The sequence below is a fragment of the Coregonus lavaretus genome (assembly GCF_964263955.1).
Source record: "Coregonus lavaretus genome assembly, chromosome: 16".
NCBI lineage: Eukaryota > Metazoa > Chordata > Actinopteri > Salmoniformes > Salmonidae > Coregonus > Coregonus lavaretus.
The window spans coordinates 24,055,869-24,074,442 of NC_140003.1; the positions used below are offsets into that span (position 1 = coordinate 24,055,869).

General features: G+C 42.1%; 1 protein-coding gene across 1 annotated transcript; it reads right to left on the reverse strand.

Moving 5' to 3' along the window:
• Positions 1-4,421: 4,421 nt before the first annotated feature.
• Positions 4,422-10,595, reverse strand: LOC311143905 (ELL-associated factor 2-like). Its single transcript, XM_084179777.1, has 6 exons — positions 10,432-10,595; positions 9,907-10,001; positions 9,671-9,807; positions 9,312-9,484; positions 8,032-8,298; positions 4,422-6,119 (listed from the first exon to the last, which is right to left on the reverse strand). Exons 1-6 carry the CDS (start codon positions 10,532-10,534, stop codon positions 6,070-6,072), a joined length of 825 nt encoding a protein of 274 aa, XP_084035903.1. The 5' UTR covers positions 10,535-10,595; the 3' UTR covers positions 4,422-6,069.
• Positions 10,596-18,574: the final 7,979 nt, after the last annotated feature.

Genomic DNA, 18,574 nt, shown 5'->3' on the forward strand with positions numbered 1-18,574 from the left:
GCTTCACACAACAACACCTTGAATCACCCCTTCCTGTATATGTAATCTTGACTAGTCCCCCAGAATTATCTCATACTTTACGGAGGATTTTATCCCCACAATGTAATCTTGATAATTCCTGACAGTCTCATACAACAGGAATGGGTTCTCCCTCCTCTATACAACCACCTGGAATTATTCATAGATGTGACTTCTGAGTAAACATTAGGTCTCACACGTATACAACCTTACATGATTATTGGTGTTATATCGGTAACATGGAGTTTATAAGGCTCCAGAACGGATAGAGTTTACAGCAAAATCTACAGTTGTTTGTGACTTTTGACTTTACTAATATTCTATTTCTCACACATGCTATTTTAATTCCTTCTGGTGTACTTTTTGTATTTGTTTAACCCGGATTATTTGTTGACTGTTCATTAATCTCTTACAGGTTCCATCCCATAGGTGTACTTTTAATAGTTCCTTCTATTTCAACACCGGGTAGTTTATTTTGGTAATGGCCTATTACCGTGAATCGTTACGGACCCACCAACAGGTTGACTAGTCCCCCAGAATTATCTCCTACTCTACGGAGGAGTCTATCCTCACAATGTAATCTTGATAATTCCTGACAGTCCCCTACATTTCACTTAAAATGGCTACGCATTGATCAATTTGCTACTTTTCAATATTTTAGCAAGTTCTCAAATCAATTTCACCAAGTAATGAATAAAGACTACTGACCTTATCCTTGCAGCCGAGATTCAATGTAGGTTTGGATTCCGTCATTAATCAGGTGTCCTCTGGCCTGTTTTAACCCTTAATGTCAAAGGGCAGGACTTTCTATTTACGAATGTATCATTCGCCCGTTGACGGTTTTCAGAGTTACCTGGAATGACAGAAACAGGGTATTGGAGTCCGGCTCAGAAGGACCAAGCTGTTAAGTGAATTATTTAACAAACTATTTTAGTGTCTCTGTGCGTCTCCCAAAAGGTTGTAAATCTTTTGGGATTTAAGTAACGGCCAGAGTCCCGGTCTGCATAGTCAGAGATATTTATTCATTGAGAATTCTGAAACAAAATGGTGGTACAATCCTTTTATACACATAAGTCATACTAAAAATCCTGCCCCCCCCCCCTTAGGCGGCCTGTATTTTTCCACTATACACATCTTGTAAACACACACACACCTCGGCTCAGCTCATGTTTTCCTCTGCTCTCCTGACCATCACTGTTCTTATCTTTTCCCACTCCTTGCTCGGCCAGGTGCAGATATCGCATCCTTCCTAAATTGGGAGGCCCCTTTATCTTGGTTTAGACAGTTCTCCATTGTTGTCTGGTCTAACTCTTACTCACATTGCTAAATAGTAGCTCAATGGTATCTTACTGGTCCTACACTCACACATTTCTAACACATTATACACAGTTTCAGGGTGTAATAATTAGTCATTAATAATTAATCTATCACCATCCAAGAAGGCTCAAGGTCATTGGCCACAGATAAAATGTTGTCAAATCACATTATATCTACCATAGCTTTGATTGGACTGATCATGTCACATCATACTTTCAAAATCTTAGCTAGCTAGCTAGACAAGCAGTCATCATCATGAATCACGTTGATAATCTACTGGCAAATCCTTTTAAATCCTTGTCATATGAAGATAAATTATAGATAAAACGTATCGGTGCTCATCTGCCAACATTACACAATATGTTGGAAATCAACAATGAGTGGTTTGGAAGGAATCAGTGGCTAACTGCCATGCAAAGTAAAGGTTGAATACATTGGCCATGCTGTCAATCCAGCATGACTTCTGCTGCGTTCAAAACTATCTCCAAAATAGTAATTATACAGATGATTAACAAAACATGCACACAACAGTATTCATACCTTGGTTTTTGTGGTAAATGTGAATTTAAAAAACTGTTTTTATAATGGTTTTCATACACATACCATACCTTGTCCATAATGTAGAGGCCTATGGGATATTCATTGAAGAGGTAAGGGAGGAGGATGGTAAATGTGATCAGCATAACATACCAATACCAATTGACATACCTCCTCGTCTGTATACCTGCACACAAAAGTGAGCAGTTCAGTCATCTGCACCCAATACAGCTAGCCTTTAACATATTCTTATAGCCTACATATTCTTACCTCTTTGTTGATTGATATCCATTGAATTGTCAATGTTCTGTTTTAGAAAGATTTGCACATATATGAAAAGATAGATGGTATCATTATAAAACAATATCAATTTAGATCATACAAGGGACAAACCTTACCTTAAATTGAGGAGATCTTTAAATATTTCAGTTAAGTGCCTTGTACCTGCTGTCCTTTCAAATTCAAATCAAAATGTTTCAGTTGGGCAGTTAGGTTCCTGCAAGAACCCCACCAACTAAGGAGGTTCCTCGATGAACCCCCCCTTATATGGGGTTCTTGGAAGAACCTTTTGGGGGCAATTTTCAGTTCCAAGAACCCTAAGGTTCTTCAAAGAACTTTGAGTATCTTAGAAGAACCCTTGTTGAACCCCTAATTTTTAGAGTGTATGAATTTACTGAACATAAATGTAATAATGTTTGTGTATTGTTCAAAAGTCAAAACTCATGTTGGCATTCGTTATTGTTGAAGGATAATGCGTTTTTTATCAAGTTACACAAATCCACAAGGAGTCAGTAGAAACCATATTTATTTAAGCAAGACAGCCATATTAGCTATGGTTTTTAAAAAGGCAGTAAATGAAGCTGAGTGAACTTTTTCGCTGCCAGATGAGGCTCTGCTGATAGCCAGGTGTAGCTGTGGTAATGACTCACTCCATGGTGCTGAAAGGAAAGCTCCGATGTCGGGACAGCTTTATGTAGGCCCTAACAGTTTGTGGGCACCGTTGGTCACCGTTATAGCGCAATTAATGTATTGTTTAGTGTTGTGTTGTGTAGCGGCTTTGCTGGCATGCTTCTAAAAGAAATTGGTTGAGTTTGCCCCACCAAGATTTACATGCTAAAATCGCCTCTGCTCGTGAGGCTCTATTTGTCATCTTGCGTGCTATGTAAGCATTGCTGTCCTTTATATTAGAATGCTGCAGGTTCTGATCTCTGTCTTGACCAATCAGATTCCCAAAAAATCACATGTTGCGCAGCCAGGGCACAAAGCATGTCAACTAGGAAAGCGCACACCGCTCCACTGTCCTCCGGTAAATATATACAGAACAAAGTGTTGGACCCATGTTTCATGCTCTGAAATAAAAGATCCCAAAAATGTTCCATATGCACAAAAAACGAATTTCTCTCAGATGTTGTGAACTAATTTGTTTACATCCCTGTTAGTGAGCATTTCTCCTTTGCCAAGATAATCCATCCACCTGACAGGTGTGGCATATCAAGAAGCTGATTAAACAGCATGATCATTACAGAGCTGCACCTTGTGCTGGGGACAATAAAAGGCCACTCTAAAATGTGCTGTTTTGTCACACAACACAATGCCACAGATGTCTCAAGTTGAGGGAGTGTGCAATTGGCACACTGACGTCTGGAATGTCCACCAGAGCTGTTGCCAGATAATTTAATGTTCGTTTCTCTACCATAAGCCTCCTCCAATGTCGTTTTAGAGAATTTGGCAGTACATCCAACTGGCCTCACAACCACAGACCACGTATAACCACGCCAACCCAGGACCTCCATATCCAGCTTCTTCACTTGTGGGATCGGCCGAGACCAGCCACCAGGACAGCTGATGAAACTGTGGGTTTGCACAACCTAATTATTTCTGCACAAACTGTCAGAAACCGTCTCAGGGAAGCTCATCTGCGTGCTCTTTGTCCTCACCAGGGTCTTGACCTGACTGCAGTTCGGCGTCATAACTGAATTCAGTGGGTAAATGCTCACCTTCAATTACCACTGGCACGCTGGAGAAGTGTGCTCTTCAATGATTAATCCCAGTTTCAGCTGTACCAGGCAGATGGCGTTGTGTGGGCGAGCTGTTTGCTGATGTCAACGTTGTGAACAGAGTGCCCCATGGTGGCAGTGGGGTTATTGTATGGGCAGGCATAAGCTACGGACAACAAACACAACTGCATTTTATTGATGGCAATTTCAATGCACAGAGATACCGTGACGAGATTCTGAGGCCCATTGCAGTGCCATTCATCCACCGCCATCGCCTCATGTTTCATCATGATAATGCATGACACCATGTCGCAAGGATCTGTACAACACAATTCCTGGAAGCTGAAAATGTCCCAGTTCTTCCATGGCCTGCATACTCACCAGACATGCCACCCATCTCTGGCTGTATTTCTCCTTTGCAAAGTTTTTGCATTACATTAGTATTGCACAGCAGCTGGGTCCCCCCCCCCCATCACCTTGAGTGAGAGAATAATGCATAATAAAGTATTCCATCATATAATAAGATAAATAAAAGAGAACTAACACAAATGCTGACAAACAATTGAACATTTTATTTATCTACAAAGAAAAGAATAGTCAAAATAGTTGCTTATTCATGACCACCTACTGAATCCACAATTCTTCCAATAGTAAAAACATATTACTTTTATTACCATTTCTCGTTATTTATCCAGTCAGAATCAAAGGCTGTTTCCTCACTCTCTCACATTCTTTCCCAGTGGCCCGAGTTTGTTATTAGACAAGCCATGGTTGTTATATCCCAATAATCTCTCCTTTCTCCTGAAGTGTGCACTCGTTCACAACTCCCCACAAATATAAAGGCATTGGATTGTTGTAGACATGGGCTAGGAGGAGTTTCCATATGCCAGTGATTTCCTTTCAAATCCATGAAGGGACGTGAACAAGTGCACACTTCGGGAGAAAGGAGAGATTATTGCGACGCACCACATGTTCTAACAAACACAAATTTCCTGTTTACAGAGATGGTGCAATAGCAGGATATGAGATATGACCTGGGCTCTTTCTCAGAAGTCTTTCCTGGATTCCTCACGCGTCTCATGAATTCCTTGATGAATCGCCTCTTTCTTAAAACGCAATGGAGAAGATCCAAGCTTCCTCTCCTCAAGCCTTCTCCAATGCATTTTGAGAACGAGTTGATGAATCAAATCAGTAAGGAATCAAGGAAACCCTTTTGAGACACGCCCCTGTAACAACAGAAGAGATAGTAGTAAATGGAAAGGCAGTGCTGTAAGACTCACTGGCATCAGGCTATAGGAGTGTACGTACACTCCCATTGCTCTGATGCCCATAGAATATATTAAGCTGTTGGTCTTTCTGAGTAAATATGTAAAATATAAATAATCATAAGTCAGATTCAAGTATTGAAGGTTTAAAGCTACAAAGCCAAGTCATCTTTCAAATACATTACATAGCAGCACTGAGCAAAATCTTTAAGTTGCATTTACCCCACACTAGGCTAAATCAATCAATTTCAAGTAGTGCACTAGTTTCCTCAAATACCCCCTACCTTGATATGTTGCTAGGCCATATATTAAACCAAAAAAGTAACATTAAAGATAATTCCTAATAAACTAAATGATAAGACTGCTTCAACCTATCCCCTATACTTTAAGAGTAATTATTTCACAGCAGTCACAGCAGAAAGGCTAAGTACTACAACTCATGAAACACTGACGCTATGATGCTTGAAGTCTTTCCAAATGAGCGAATGCAGGGGAATATCCATACTGATATTAATGTGGCTCATCCTTGATAACAGCAGTACCTCGTCTGTTCGAATCAGCAGTATGGTTCCCAGTTCACTTTGGCCAACTAGTAGTAACTAGTAAATACTAAAATGAACAGTGAAAATAATCCAGTTAAAATGTGTAGATAAGAGAATTGATCACAATATTGGCCCATGTCTGTCAAAAAGGCACTAACAGATAGAACTATTAAGACATTAAACTGAAATGCTGGTGGGGTGCTGAGGGGTGTTGCTTCCGGAGGTGTAGGGGTGCAGTCTTGTTTGGCATTAAGAAGATCACATCCATATTCCCTCTTCTCATTCCACTCCTGTTGTGACCCTAAAGGACACCCATCCATGTGGAGGTCAGTGCAGCGGTCCACAGACTGACCTCTCTAATACACCCACAGCATTATAGTGGTCACTCACTGGTCAGTCATCGTCACTTTCACTGCCAGACTCACTTAATTGCAGGTCATTCTCTGTAAAAAGGTGGAAGTAGGAAAGTTATAAAACCATTGCGTTCAAGTGGTGCATTAAACATCAACACCCCCACACCATGTTACAATACTGGAAATACACACTTCTAGCCTGTTTGAGTTCTGTATAGGCCTTACATTAAAAATAAGTTGTGCAAAATGTCATGACCAACTTTCAAATGAATCTAGGAGTCCAATAACAGAGTTCTATCTCAGAAAGTTTTATGTTGTTTGTGAATAGCCTAAATAAAAACATGATATGGTAATAATGAGAAAGAGAGTACCAACAATTGCCAGATAGAATAATCGAATGGGAAGTTTAACAAATCTTGTACGTTTCTGGCCTCCACCTGACCAAAGCTTTAGGAAAAACGAATTGTGTGCAGCTGGAAAATCCTTGTAAACCAAACAGCCAATATTATAGACCTACACTAGGCTACAGTCAATAGAGTAAACGTTACTTGTACAAGTTAAACTTATAAATGAATATTTCTGTGGAAGTGTTTATTCATGTCCTTTTGCGCAACTGGCTCCAAAAGCAGCTCTTTCGATAAGCGGGAAAAAAAAAGAAATGTCGCCTATAAAAAATAATAACCCACCTTTGGGTAGGCTACAAATTACAAAATAAATAAAAAAAATAAGTATGAAATTAACCCAAAACATTACACTGCAAATAAGTATTTTAAGGCACACAACAAAATATTTTGGCCTAGGCTACATTTATTTCGAATAAGATGCATCTATGAATACAGGCTTTGAAAATTAAAATTAAAAGTGCAACGAAGAACCATTCTGACTAGTTTTGTCATTATATATTAGCTGACCTAAAGTTCTGTCAAGGAACACAAGCATGTTGACCTTTTCTAGCTTTAATAGACAGCAGAGTGGAGTAACAATATTGCCTGCTGTTGGCCTACTGAAAACACATTCAAACGGAATGCTTTTTGCACAGATGCAGAGGTATTTGCAGGCAAAGTTGGCAAGAGCGGAAAGCGACCATCATTCCCTCTCCACCAAACCAGTGGGTCATCATCTCCTCTGATTACATCTTTGAGTAGGTAGTGTGGCTGTTTACTTAGCTCTCCCAAGAAGACTGCCCATTGATGTCTTCTATGGTGAACATGCGCACTTGATCTCAGTCGAAATTGTCCGAAATCACCATTGAAAGGGTCTCGTATCACACTGTAAGCCTACAATGTTTGGTTCCAAATCACCATTCAAAGTTATCAGTACCACATATCAACATATGATTGGTTTGTATTTATTAAATTTATTTGCACACAAGAAAATATAATATTGGTAAGATGATTTCCACATTGTAGTCTAATGATAACACTCTAATCGGGTGATTTGTGCATGACACAGAGACTCCATTACAGATCGTTTACTGCATTGCTAGGCAACACAACAACACTCCCCCCCAGCCCCGGGTTTTAAAAAGAATTGACGATACAATCGAATATCAACAATGTTTGGACAGGTCGATGGGACGATGTGTCATTCCAGACATCGCCCAACCCTAGCCTACATCCACAGTAATGCAAAAAGAATTTCTGATATGGCAATACAAATATAGAATGGTTCTATTTTACATTCAAGTATTTAAAGCTGCGATATGTAACTTTTTGGGCGACCGACCAAATTCTAATTGAAAGCAAGTCTAAGATGTTATGCTTCCTGTTCTTAAGTTTAGTCTTTGTGTCTTTTACTCTGTTTTGTACACCAGCTTCAAACAGCTGAAAATCCAATATTTTTGGTTATTGAAATGATATTTCAGAGTGGTTTAGATGGTATAATGATTATTGTTTTGTCACAAACTGAAATTAAGCGAATTATTCAAATTTTAAAGGCGAGGAGAGACGGACACACAGAGTAAGAGAGAGAGAGAGAACGAAAGAGAGAAGGATGAACTTACTTAGTGTGCTCAATAGGTGTCCTCCACTGCGAGTTGGTGATGGTTGGGAGGAGGTGGTGGTGGTGGTGACGGTGGTGAGGATAGGCATGCCCTGGTGGGGTGGTGGCCCTGTGGGGGGACCCCCAGGGGGAGGGGGGCGCCGGGACTCGTCCTCAGAGTCACTACTGCTGGAACTGTCCCCACTACTGGAGGATGAGGAGCTGTGGGAGTCTGAGGACGAGTCCCCACTACTCATCTGGTCCATGACCCGCGCCTCCGCCATTAGCTCTGTAGCACACAGACACACACAGAGATACACAACAACGGACACACACACACAAAGAGACAACGACGGACACACACATACAGACACACTCATACAGGAACAGACACGCGGACACACAGAAAAACAGTGATGTCACCTCTGACCTTGAATCACAACACAAGAGGATTTACAAACATAGCAATTGTTTCATTTATATGACCATGGACTAGAATCTATACTGAACAAAAATATAAAATGCAACAATTTCAAAGATTTTACTGAGTTACAGTTCATATCAGGAAATCAGTCAATTGAAATAAATAAATTAGGCCCTAATCTATGGATTTCACACGACTGGGAATACAGATATGCATCTGTTGGTCACAGATAACCAAAAAAAAAAAAGAAAAAAAAAAGGATCTCATCGCGGTATCGATAACATTGTGTTCATTGTCCGTAGCTTATGCCTGCCCATACCATAACCCTACCGCCACCATAAGGGACTGTTCACAACGTTGACATCAGCAAACCACTAACCCACACAACACCATAAATGTAGTCGGCGGTTGTGAGGCCGGTTGGATGTACTGCCAAATTCTCTAAAACGACATTGGTAGAGACAAACATTCAATTCTCTGGCAACAGCTCTGGTGGACATTCCAGACGTCAGCATGCCAATTGCACACTCCCTCAAAACTTGAGACATCTGTGGCGTTGTGTGACAAAACTGCACATTTTAGAGTGGACTTTTATTGTCCCCAGCACAAGGTGCACCTGTGTAATGATCATGCTGTTTAATCAGCTTCTTGATATGCCACACCTGTCAGGTGGATGGATTAGTGAAATTCTCACTAACAGGGATGTAAACAAATTTGTGCACAAAATTTGAAAGCAATACGATTTTTGTGCGTATGGAAAATACTCTCAGCTCATGGAACCAACACTTTACATGTTGCGTTTATATTTTTGTTTTTGTGTAGATGGTTTGAAAGAAGGAAAGCTTTTATCCATGATGCTCTACTGGTGGTCTACATACCTCGCTCAATATCATCCATGGGGGAGGCAGGGGACATCTTCTCTTTGGGAGGAGAGCTCTTGGAGCCTGCTGGGGTCTTGCTGCTGCTGCCATTACCACTAGTCTTCATCTGCTGGCTCAAACGACTGGTCTGCTGCTCTATACGAGACTGGATCTTACTGCTTCCTTCAGCCCTGACAACACACACACACAACTGAGATTGCAAATCAGAATGACAAGAGAATCTAGAAAGAGAAGGAAGCAGTTCGAAATGGGGAGTTAGTGTCCAATAAGAAATGCTAATTATTTTTTCCATTGCAAAAATGTTTTGCTACAGTGTACCCAAATAAACACGAGTCGACCGTACTCTGTCCACCCACCTGGTCTTCTTGACAGCAATGTTGCTGTTGAGTTTCTCCAGACGGTACTCTCCTGTATCGTGGTTTACGATGAGAATACATTCCTTCATATAAGGCCTCTTGGATCCTTTGAAGACTGTTACAGGGGCAGTGGATCCCTGGGTAAAAGGGTAAATCAAGGAAATCAGTTGATCAATGGATATCGAGATTAAAGGGGGAGAATAATTAATGTGCACTTTTTAAGGCTTAATTCTTACCTCCAGATTGGGCAGTGTGATAGTAACTTGTTCTCCCTTTCCCACCTCCAGCTCCCCCTCACAGGCTGTGTCAATGGAGGCTGGTTTGAAGTCATCTGGATCAAAGAGATAAAATAACAGTATGAGCTCCAAACTACTGAATTACACAGCAACGTATATGGGCAGACTGAAGACTACGCACGAAAACATCATTGGTTTGGTTAATTCTGATAAAAATGAAGTTGAAGTTACCACTGTTCATCAACAGATGGTGCCACAAGGCCACCACTATTGTTGTAGCTACTCAAATGGATCAATGGATGCCAGAAACAAGTGTGGCTAGCCAAAAGCCCAATCAAAAGTACAAACATGTAATAGTACGGTTTAAACTAAGGACTCTAAATGGATCACTGTTAATAAAGTGACATCGATTTAGACGAACTAGCTAGTTATTTAATTTAAATCGTATATTTTGGGGGCTTAGCGTTAGCTAGCTATTATTAGCATAGCAAGCTAGCTAGCAAGTATGATCAAAATGCCACTTACATCGCACCGTGTGGTAAGCGCCTTTGGGTTGTTTCTCAAATGTTTCGCCTAATTTCAAAACATGTTCTTGATTATCAAAGTTTGAGTATGTTGTTCCATTCATATTCTAATAAAGGTTTCAACCATATGTTACCAACATGAAACTTTCCACGTCCATTCGATACCATCTATGACCGAAGTATGGACTTCAAGAGCTAAGTTCTGCCCTTTCTTCGTTCTGATTGGTCAGACTGGTCTATTTGCGTTTTCTGATTCGTTCAAAGACCTGTCAATCAACAATTGGAGCATTTCAGGCAAAAGTAGCTTCAGGGCTATTGTCACATGACATGGGTTTGCGTAAAACAGTACAGTACAGTATGAAGAACTGCTTCTCAAATAGAAATCCCCGATCACACTTGTAGGCGATGTCATGGCGACGTTGGCTAGCTAAACTCAGCCGCAGAAACACGTCATCAGGTCTAACGGTCGTCTCGCGCCGAACCGCGCATGTGCAGGCCGTCAAATCAAAGGCACGCCTTCGATATAAAGTAGATTTTTACGAAAATGAAACGTTTTAGTTTTGTCACTTTCAAGACGTTGGAGTAATAACATGTTAAACTACTTAAGACATTGTGTCAAATCTAAGTTGTGCCTTTAGATTTTGAGAAAATTCACAACAAATGAAGAATCTTTCAATTCTCTCATTGACTTATCAAACCCAAACACAGGCCTGGTCGGTTTGGTCTGTTTCGTAAGCATTCCCGAGAGTCTCGCGTTGTTGCGCCTCTGGGTTTAGAAACTCTGTGTCATAACCTTTCAAGTGTTTTATATTTATGGAGCTTTTACACTATATATACAAAATATAGGCTGGTTTGAATTCATCTGGATTAAAAAATACTTCATAGGATGCCGCCTTTCCAACAAGTCAATTTCGTCAAATTTCTGCCCTGCTAGAGCTGCCCCGTCAACTGAAAGTGCTGTTATTGTGAAGTGGAAATGTCTAGGAGCAACACCTGCGAAGTGGTAGGCCACACAAGCTCACAGAACAGGACTGCCGAGTGCTGAAGCGCATAGTGCGTAAAAATCATCTGTCCTCGGTTGCAACACTCACTGCCGAGTTCCAAACTGCCATTGGCAGCAACGTCAGCACAAGAACTGTTCAGCACAAGAACTGTTCGAAGGAAGCTTCAGCCGAGCAGCTGCACACAAGCCTAAGATCACCATGCGCAATGCCAAGCGTCAGCTGGACTGGTGTAATGCTCGCCGCCATTGGACTCTGGAGCAGTGGAAACGCGTTCTCTGGAGTGATGAATCACGCTTCACCATCTGGCAGTCTGAGAGACGAATCTGGGTTTGGCGGATGCCAGGAGAACGCTACCTGCCCCAGTGCATAGTGCCAACTGTAAAGTTTGGTGCTGGAGGAATAATGGTCTGGGGCTGTTTTTCATGGTTCGGGCTAGGCCCCTTAGTTCCAGTGATGGGAAATCTTAACGCTACAGCATACAATGACATTCTAGACAATTCTGTGCTTCCAACTTTGTGCCAACAGTTTGGGGAAGGCCCTTTCCTGTTTCAGCATGACAATGCCTCCGTGCACAAAGCGAGGGCCATACAGAAATGGTTTGTCGAGATCGGTGTGGAAGAACTTGACTGGCCTGCACAGAGCCCTCACCTCAACCCCATCGAACACCTTTGGAATTAATTGGAACGCTGACTGCGACCTCACTAATCAGTGTCCAACCTCACTAATGCTCTTGTGACTGAATGGAAGCAAGTCCCCGCAGCAATGTTCCAATATCTAGTGGAAAGCCTTCGCAGAAGAGTGGAGGCTGTTATAGCAGCAAAGGGGTGACCAACTCCATATTAATGCCCATGATTTTGGAATGAGATGTTCGACAAGCAGCTGTCCACATACTTTTGGTCATGTAGTGTATATGACAACATCACACAGAACAGTGTGATGGAGAGGAGTCGTCGATGGCCTGCTCCAAAGTAGTGATGTGCCTATAATAAGTAGCCAAACAAACACAGCCAAACACTTAAAGGCCCAATGCAGATGTTTTTATAACAATATCAAATAATTTCTGGGGAACAATTAAGTAGGCTACCTTACTGTAATAGCTTTCCATTAAAATGGTCAAATAGATTTTAAGCAAAAAACTCAAACTGAAAACTATCTGTTATTGGCAGAGAGGTTTGGAACTCTCTTTGTTATTAGTCCATTAACCAATTTACCTCATGGTGATGTCACCATGGAAAGCCAAAACTCCCGCCCATGCAAACCTGCTGATTAGAAGGTCCTTTGTAGATAGTATTTTCAACCAGCAACTATCAGGAAATAAGACTGATAATTTGTTTTCATACTTTTACAGTGTTAGTTTCATCAGCTATTGTAATATGAAATAAAACACAGAAAAATCTTGATTTTGACTGCACTGGGCCTTTAACCATTTTCAACTCTTAGAGCTTTTAATTTTATTAAAGACAACATACAGTATATATATATATATATATATATATATATATATATATATATATATATATGTATATAATATTGTTGATTTTTAAGTTGATTTTTTTTTCTCAAACAGAACAGCATTGTTTGCATTGTTAAAAATAGTGATTCTCAAGACAATGAGAGAGAGAGAGATACAGTAGCCTAGTAGGCCAATGCTCTGAACAGGTGGTCTAAGTAATTAATTAGTTACAGTCATTTGCTACTATGACGATGGACTAGCTGAGCCTACGGGGCAGGCTCTTAACCCAAAGCCTTGTGGTGGTAATAATATGCTATTTTCCTTTCCTAAACTGCTAATGAATCCTAATCCTTTAATGCCTGCTGTGTCTGTACTTTTGCTGTGTCTGCACAAGCCAATGACATTCTACCTGGGCGGCAGGTAGCTTAGTGGTTAAGAGCGTTGTGCCAGTAACCGAAAGGTCGCTGGTTCTAATCCCCGAGCCGACTAGGTGAAAAATCTGTCGATGTGCCCTTGAGCAAGGCACTTAACCCTAATTGCTCCTGTAAGTCGCTCTGGATAAGAGCGTCTGCTAAATGACCAATTATTATTATTATTATTATAGCGTATGTACCCCCATCAAACAGTAGGCTAGCTAGAGGATCAATTGTAGAGAATGAGAATGTGAAGATTATGCAAGTCAAGACCACATTCATATGATAACATTGGTCACTGTAACTGTATATGCCCGAATCACCTCAAAGAGCTGAAAAGGTTGAAGTGCCAATCCCATCAGCTTCGTCTGGACTATGTTGTTGGAGAATTACATCAAGTGTGGTGTGTTACTGTAAATGACAACCAGGTAGAGAGACAGAGAGGGAGGGAGGGAATGAGAGAGACAATTGGCAACATAATGAAAGAGAAAGAATCAGGCGAGGTAGAAGGGTAAAAGGCCTATACATTTTACATTTACATTTTAGTCATTTAGCAGACGCTCTTATCCAGAGCGACTTACAGTTAGTAGAGATAAAATCATAGGGTGGAGTGGAGAACGGTGAAACATAAATGAGAGGGGAGGGAAATAGAGAGACAGAGATATTGCGCAAATGTGTACAGTGCAGTACTTCTTGTAGACCCAACCAGAAACTTGCATAGGCCATAGGCATAGCAGTGTATGGTATCCATGACGAGAGTCCCATCCATGTGAAAGGAAAGCAGTAGGGGTTTTGTTAACATGGATGGAGGGAAACAAAGGCAATCGTATGGTGATATGGGTTTATAAGGAAGTGTAAAGGAGATGTCATAACCACTGTGACTATTAAAATCTACCGTAACCAGAAACCGTGGACAGAAAGCAGCATTCGCGAAAAACTGAAAGCAAGAACCACCGCATTTAACAACGGCAAGGTGACGGGGAATATGGCAGAATACAAACAGAGTGGTCGTTCCCTCCGCAAGGCAATCAAACAGGCAAAACGTCAATATCGAGACAAAGTGGAGTCGCAATTCAACGGCTCAGACAGGAGACGTATGTGGCAGGGTTTACAGACAATCACGGACTACAAGAGGAAAACCAGCCACGTCGCGGACACGACGTCTTGCTGCCAGACAAGATAAACAAGTTCTTTGCCCGCCATGAAGATAACACAGTGCCACCGACGCGGCCAGCTACCAAGGACTGTGGGCTCTCCTTCTTAGTGGCCGACGTGAGTAAGAAATGTAAACATGTTAACCCTCGCAAGACTGCCGGCCCAGACGGCATTCCTAGCCGCGTCCTCAGAGCATGCGCAGACCAGCTGGCTGGTGTGTTTACGGACATATTCAATCTCTCCCTATCCCAGTCTGCTGTCCTCACATGCTTCAAGATGGCCACCATTGTTCCTGTATCCAAGAATGGAAAGGTAACTGAACTAAATGACTATGGCCCCGTAGCACTCACTTCTGTCATCATGAAGTGCTTTGAGAGACTAGTCAAGGATCATATCACCTCCACCTTACCTGTCATCCTAGACCGACTTCAATTTGCATACCGCCCCAATAGGTCCACAGATGATGCAATCGCCTGCACACTGCCCTATCCCATCTGGACAAGAGGAATACCTATGTAAGAATGCTGTTCATTGACTATAGCTCAGCATTCAACACCATAGTACCCTCCAAGCTCATCATCAAGCTTGAGGCCCTGGGTCTCAACCCCACCCTGTGCAATTGGGTCCTGGACTTCCTGACGGGTCGCCCCCAGGTGGTGAAGGTAGGAAACAACATCTCCACTTCGCTGATCCTCAACACTGGGCCTCACAAGGCTGGGTGCTCAGCCCCCTCCTGTACTCCCTGTTCACCCATGACTGCGTAGCCATGCACGCCTCCAACTCAATCATCAAGTTTGCAGACGACACAACAGTAGTAGGCTTGATTACCAACAACGATGAGACAGCCTACAGGGAGGAGGTGAGGGCTCTCGGAGTGTGGTGTCAGGAAAATAACTTCTCTCAACGTCAAAAAAACAAAGGAGATGATCGTAGACTTCAGGAAACAGCAGAGGGAGTACCCCTATCCACATTGACAGGACAGCAGTGGAGAAGGTGGAACGTTTTGAGTTCCTCAGCGTACATATCACTGACAAACTGAAATGGTCCACCCACACAGATAGTGTGGTGAAGAAGGCGCAACAGCGTCTCTTCAACCTCAGGAGGCTATAGAAATTTGGTCTGTCACCTAAAACCCTCAAAAACGTTTACAGATGCACAATTGAGAGCATCCTGTCGGGCTGTATCACCGCCTGGTACGGCAACTGCACCGCCCACACACGCAGGGCTCTCCAGAAGGTGGTGCGGTCTGCACAACGCATCACCGGGGGCAAACTACCTGCCCTCCAGGACACCTACAGCACCTGATGTCACAGGAAGGCCAAAAAGATCATCAAGGACAACTGCAAGATCTCACCCCGTGGGGTCAAAATGATCACAAGAACGGTGAGCAAAAATCCCAGAACCACACGGGGGGACCTAGTGAATGACCTGCAGAGAGCTGGGACCAAAGTAACAAAGCCTACCATCAGTAACACACTACGCCGCCAGGGACTCAAATCCTGCAGTGCCGTGTCCCCCTGCTTAAGCCAGTACATATCCAGGCCCGTCTGAAGTTTGCTAGAGTGCATTTGGATGATCCAGAAGAGGATTGGGAGAATGTCATATGGTCAGATGAAACCAAAATAGAACTTTTTGGTAAAAACTCAACTCGTCGTGTTTGGAGGACAAAAAATGCTGAGTTGCATCCAAAGAACACCATACCTACTGTGAAGCATGGGGGTGGAAACATCATGCTTTGGGGCTGTTTTTCTGCAAAGGGACCAGGACGACTGATCCGCGTAAAGGAAAGAATGAATGGGGCCATGTATCGTGAGATTTTGAGTGAAAACCTCCTTCCAACAGCAAGGGCATTGAAGATGAAACGTGTCTGGGTCTTTCAGCATGACAATGATCCCAAACACACCGCCCGGGCAACGAAGGAGTGGCTTCGTAAGAAGCATTTCAAGGTCCTGGAGTGGCCTAGCCAGTCTCCAGATCTCAACCCCATAAAACATCTTTGGAGGGAGTTGAAAGTATTGAGAAACTTTTGTTATTGACCAAATAGTTATTTTCCACCATAATTTGCAAATAAATTCATAAAAAATCCTACAATGTGATTTTCTGTATTTTTCTTCCTAATTTTGTCTGTCATAGTTGACGTGTACCTATGATGAAAATTACAGGCCTCTCTCATCTTTTTAAGTGGGAGAACTTGCACAATTGGTGGCTGAATAAATACTTTCCCCCCCACTGTATATACTGTATTCTATACTATCTATTGCATCTTAGCCTATGCCACTCTGATAATGACATTGCTCATCCATATATTTATATATTCTTATTCCATTCCTTTACTTAGATTTGTGTGTATTACGTTTTTGTTGTGGAACTGTTAGAAATTACTTGCTAGATATTGCTGCACTGTCGGAACTAGAAGCACAAGCATTTCACTACACTCGCAATAACATCTGCTAACCATGTGTATGTGAACAATACATTTTATTTTATTTTATTTGATATCAGTTGCCAGGGATTGCCCTTGAACTGTGGAAGGTTGATTTTACTCAAATCCAAGCGACAATGTTCAACTTCCCCTAATGGTAATGGTGGGACACAAAGGAGGGTCCTCCATGTGTAGTAAGTTAATAGCCAGGCAGGGAGAGAGAGAATACCCCCTGCCCCTTTTTTCACCATAGGATCCAGTGTCGGGCTGTGTAACAGGATATTGCAGGCTGAGTGGCTGACTTTACAACTAAGATATGTCCATTCATGACCAGGTTTCATCTTCTATTGTGAGCTGAATGGAGCATAACCTGCTTATAGGCCTGGTGACAATAGTGTCAGTGTGATAAATTAAACAAAGCAACAACACAATGTAACAGTGATATATAACACATTTCTAATTGTCACTGGACATTATATTAAATGTGTAGGATTTTGGGGTAGCCTATGAAAGCCCACCTATGCAAAATGCCCCCCACCCCATTTTACAAATGTAGGCCAAGTCTCTACTTTCTGCTCTTTTGATTTCTGAGAGTGAACCATAGGAGAGGACCAAAGGGACACCCACGTAGAGGGACACACACTACCGTGAATAAAGCTTTTTTTCATTCTGGCAATCAGCATCAGTGCAAGGCTTGTCCTGTGCCCTGTTTCCAAGGAGACTTCGTTAGTGAAGAGGGCTGTATTACAGCGTTGTACATTGGGGAAATGAGTGGTCCCCCTCATGCTTTCGCAACAAAGACAAAATTATACCTATTATATATCTTGACTTTGAAGAAGAAAAAACTAGTGCGTTAAAACGTCAGCAAATCGATGAAAGCCAAAGCGCAGACGTGCGAGTTTAGCTGCAAGTGACACTGTTGGTCCGGGATTCGGACCATTTGGAAAGGGAACCTGCTCGTGATGCGATTCTCTCTGAGGAGGTGTTACTTTGAAAAGTAGCCTACTATACATGTAAGTAGGCTTTCAAATATATTCCTTTGAATGTAGCAATTTGGAAGATGATGGCCCTTGCTGATTACAGTAGCGGTTATCTGTTGAGGGATACGGAACGATGCGAGCTGTGATTGTAGCTAATGTCGAAGTAAACGATAGGCTTTATATTATATTGTTTTGTGACTGAATGTGTCACCTATTTGGGATGATTTTATTGCATTATATTAGGATTCTATTGTTGGGAGGGCAACAATTATACAGCCGTTATGCATGCACTGTACAGTAGGGTAGCCTCACCTTTCCACTCATTAGTGCTCATTACGAGAAAAGGTGACAACAGGAAAAGCTTGCCTTTGTCCATGCCAAGATAAGAGTGTATAAAGACAGGTTATGGGCTCATTGGGCTGACCAGTAGCTCTGTCTTTAATATTTTTGTCCGATGAGTATAATTTGGCTGGGGAGCTGTAGGACCATTTATAGGCTACTTCCATCAGTCTGTGTGGTCTGCTTGTTGTGTCTACCACCTATCTATCTCACACACCCTATCTAGGTGCAGGGAGAAGTGAGAGCTGCAGGAAAGATAATAAACAAAGCAACCTATGCCGCCTGCGTGCCTGTAAATAACTTAAGCGCATTACCTGAATAAAAGGTGTCAGGGCTGGAAACAGCTGCCACACTGAGCTGTAATCTCACCTGGGGAGT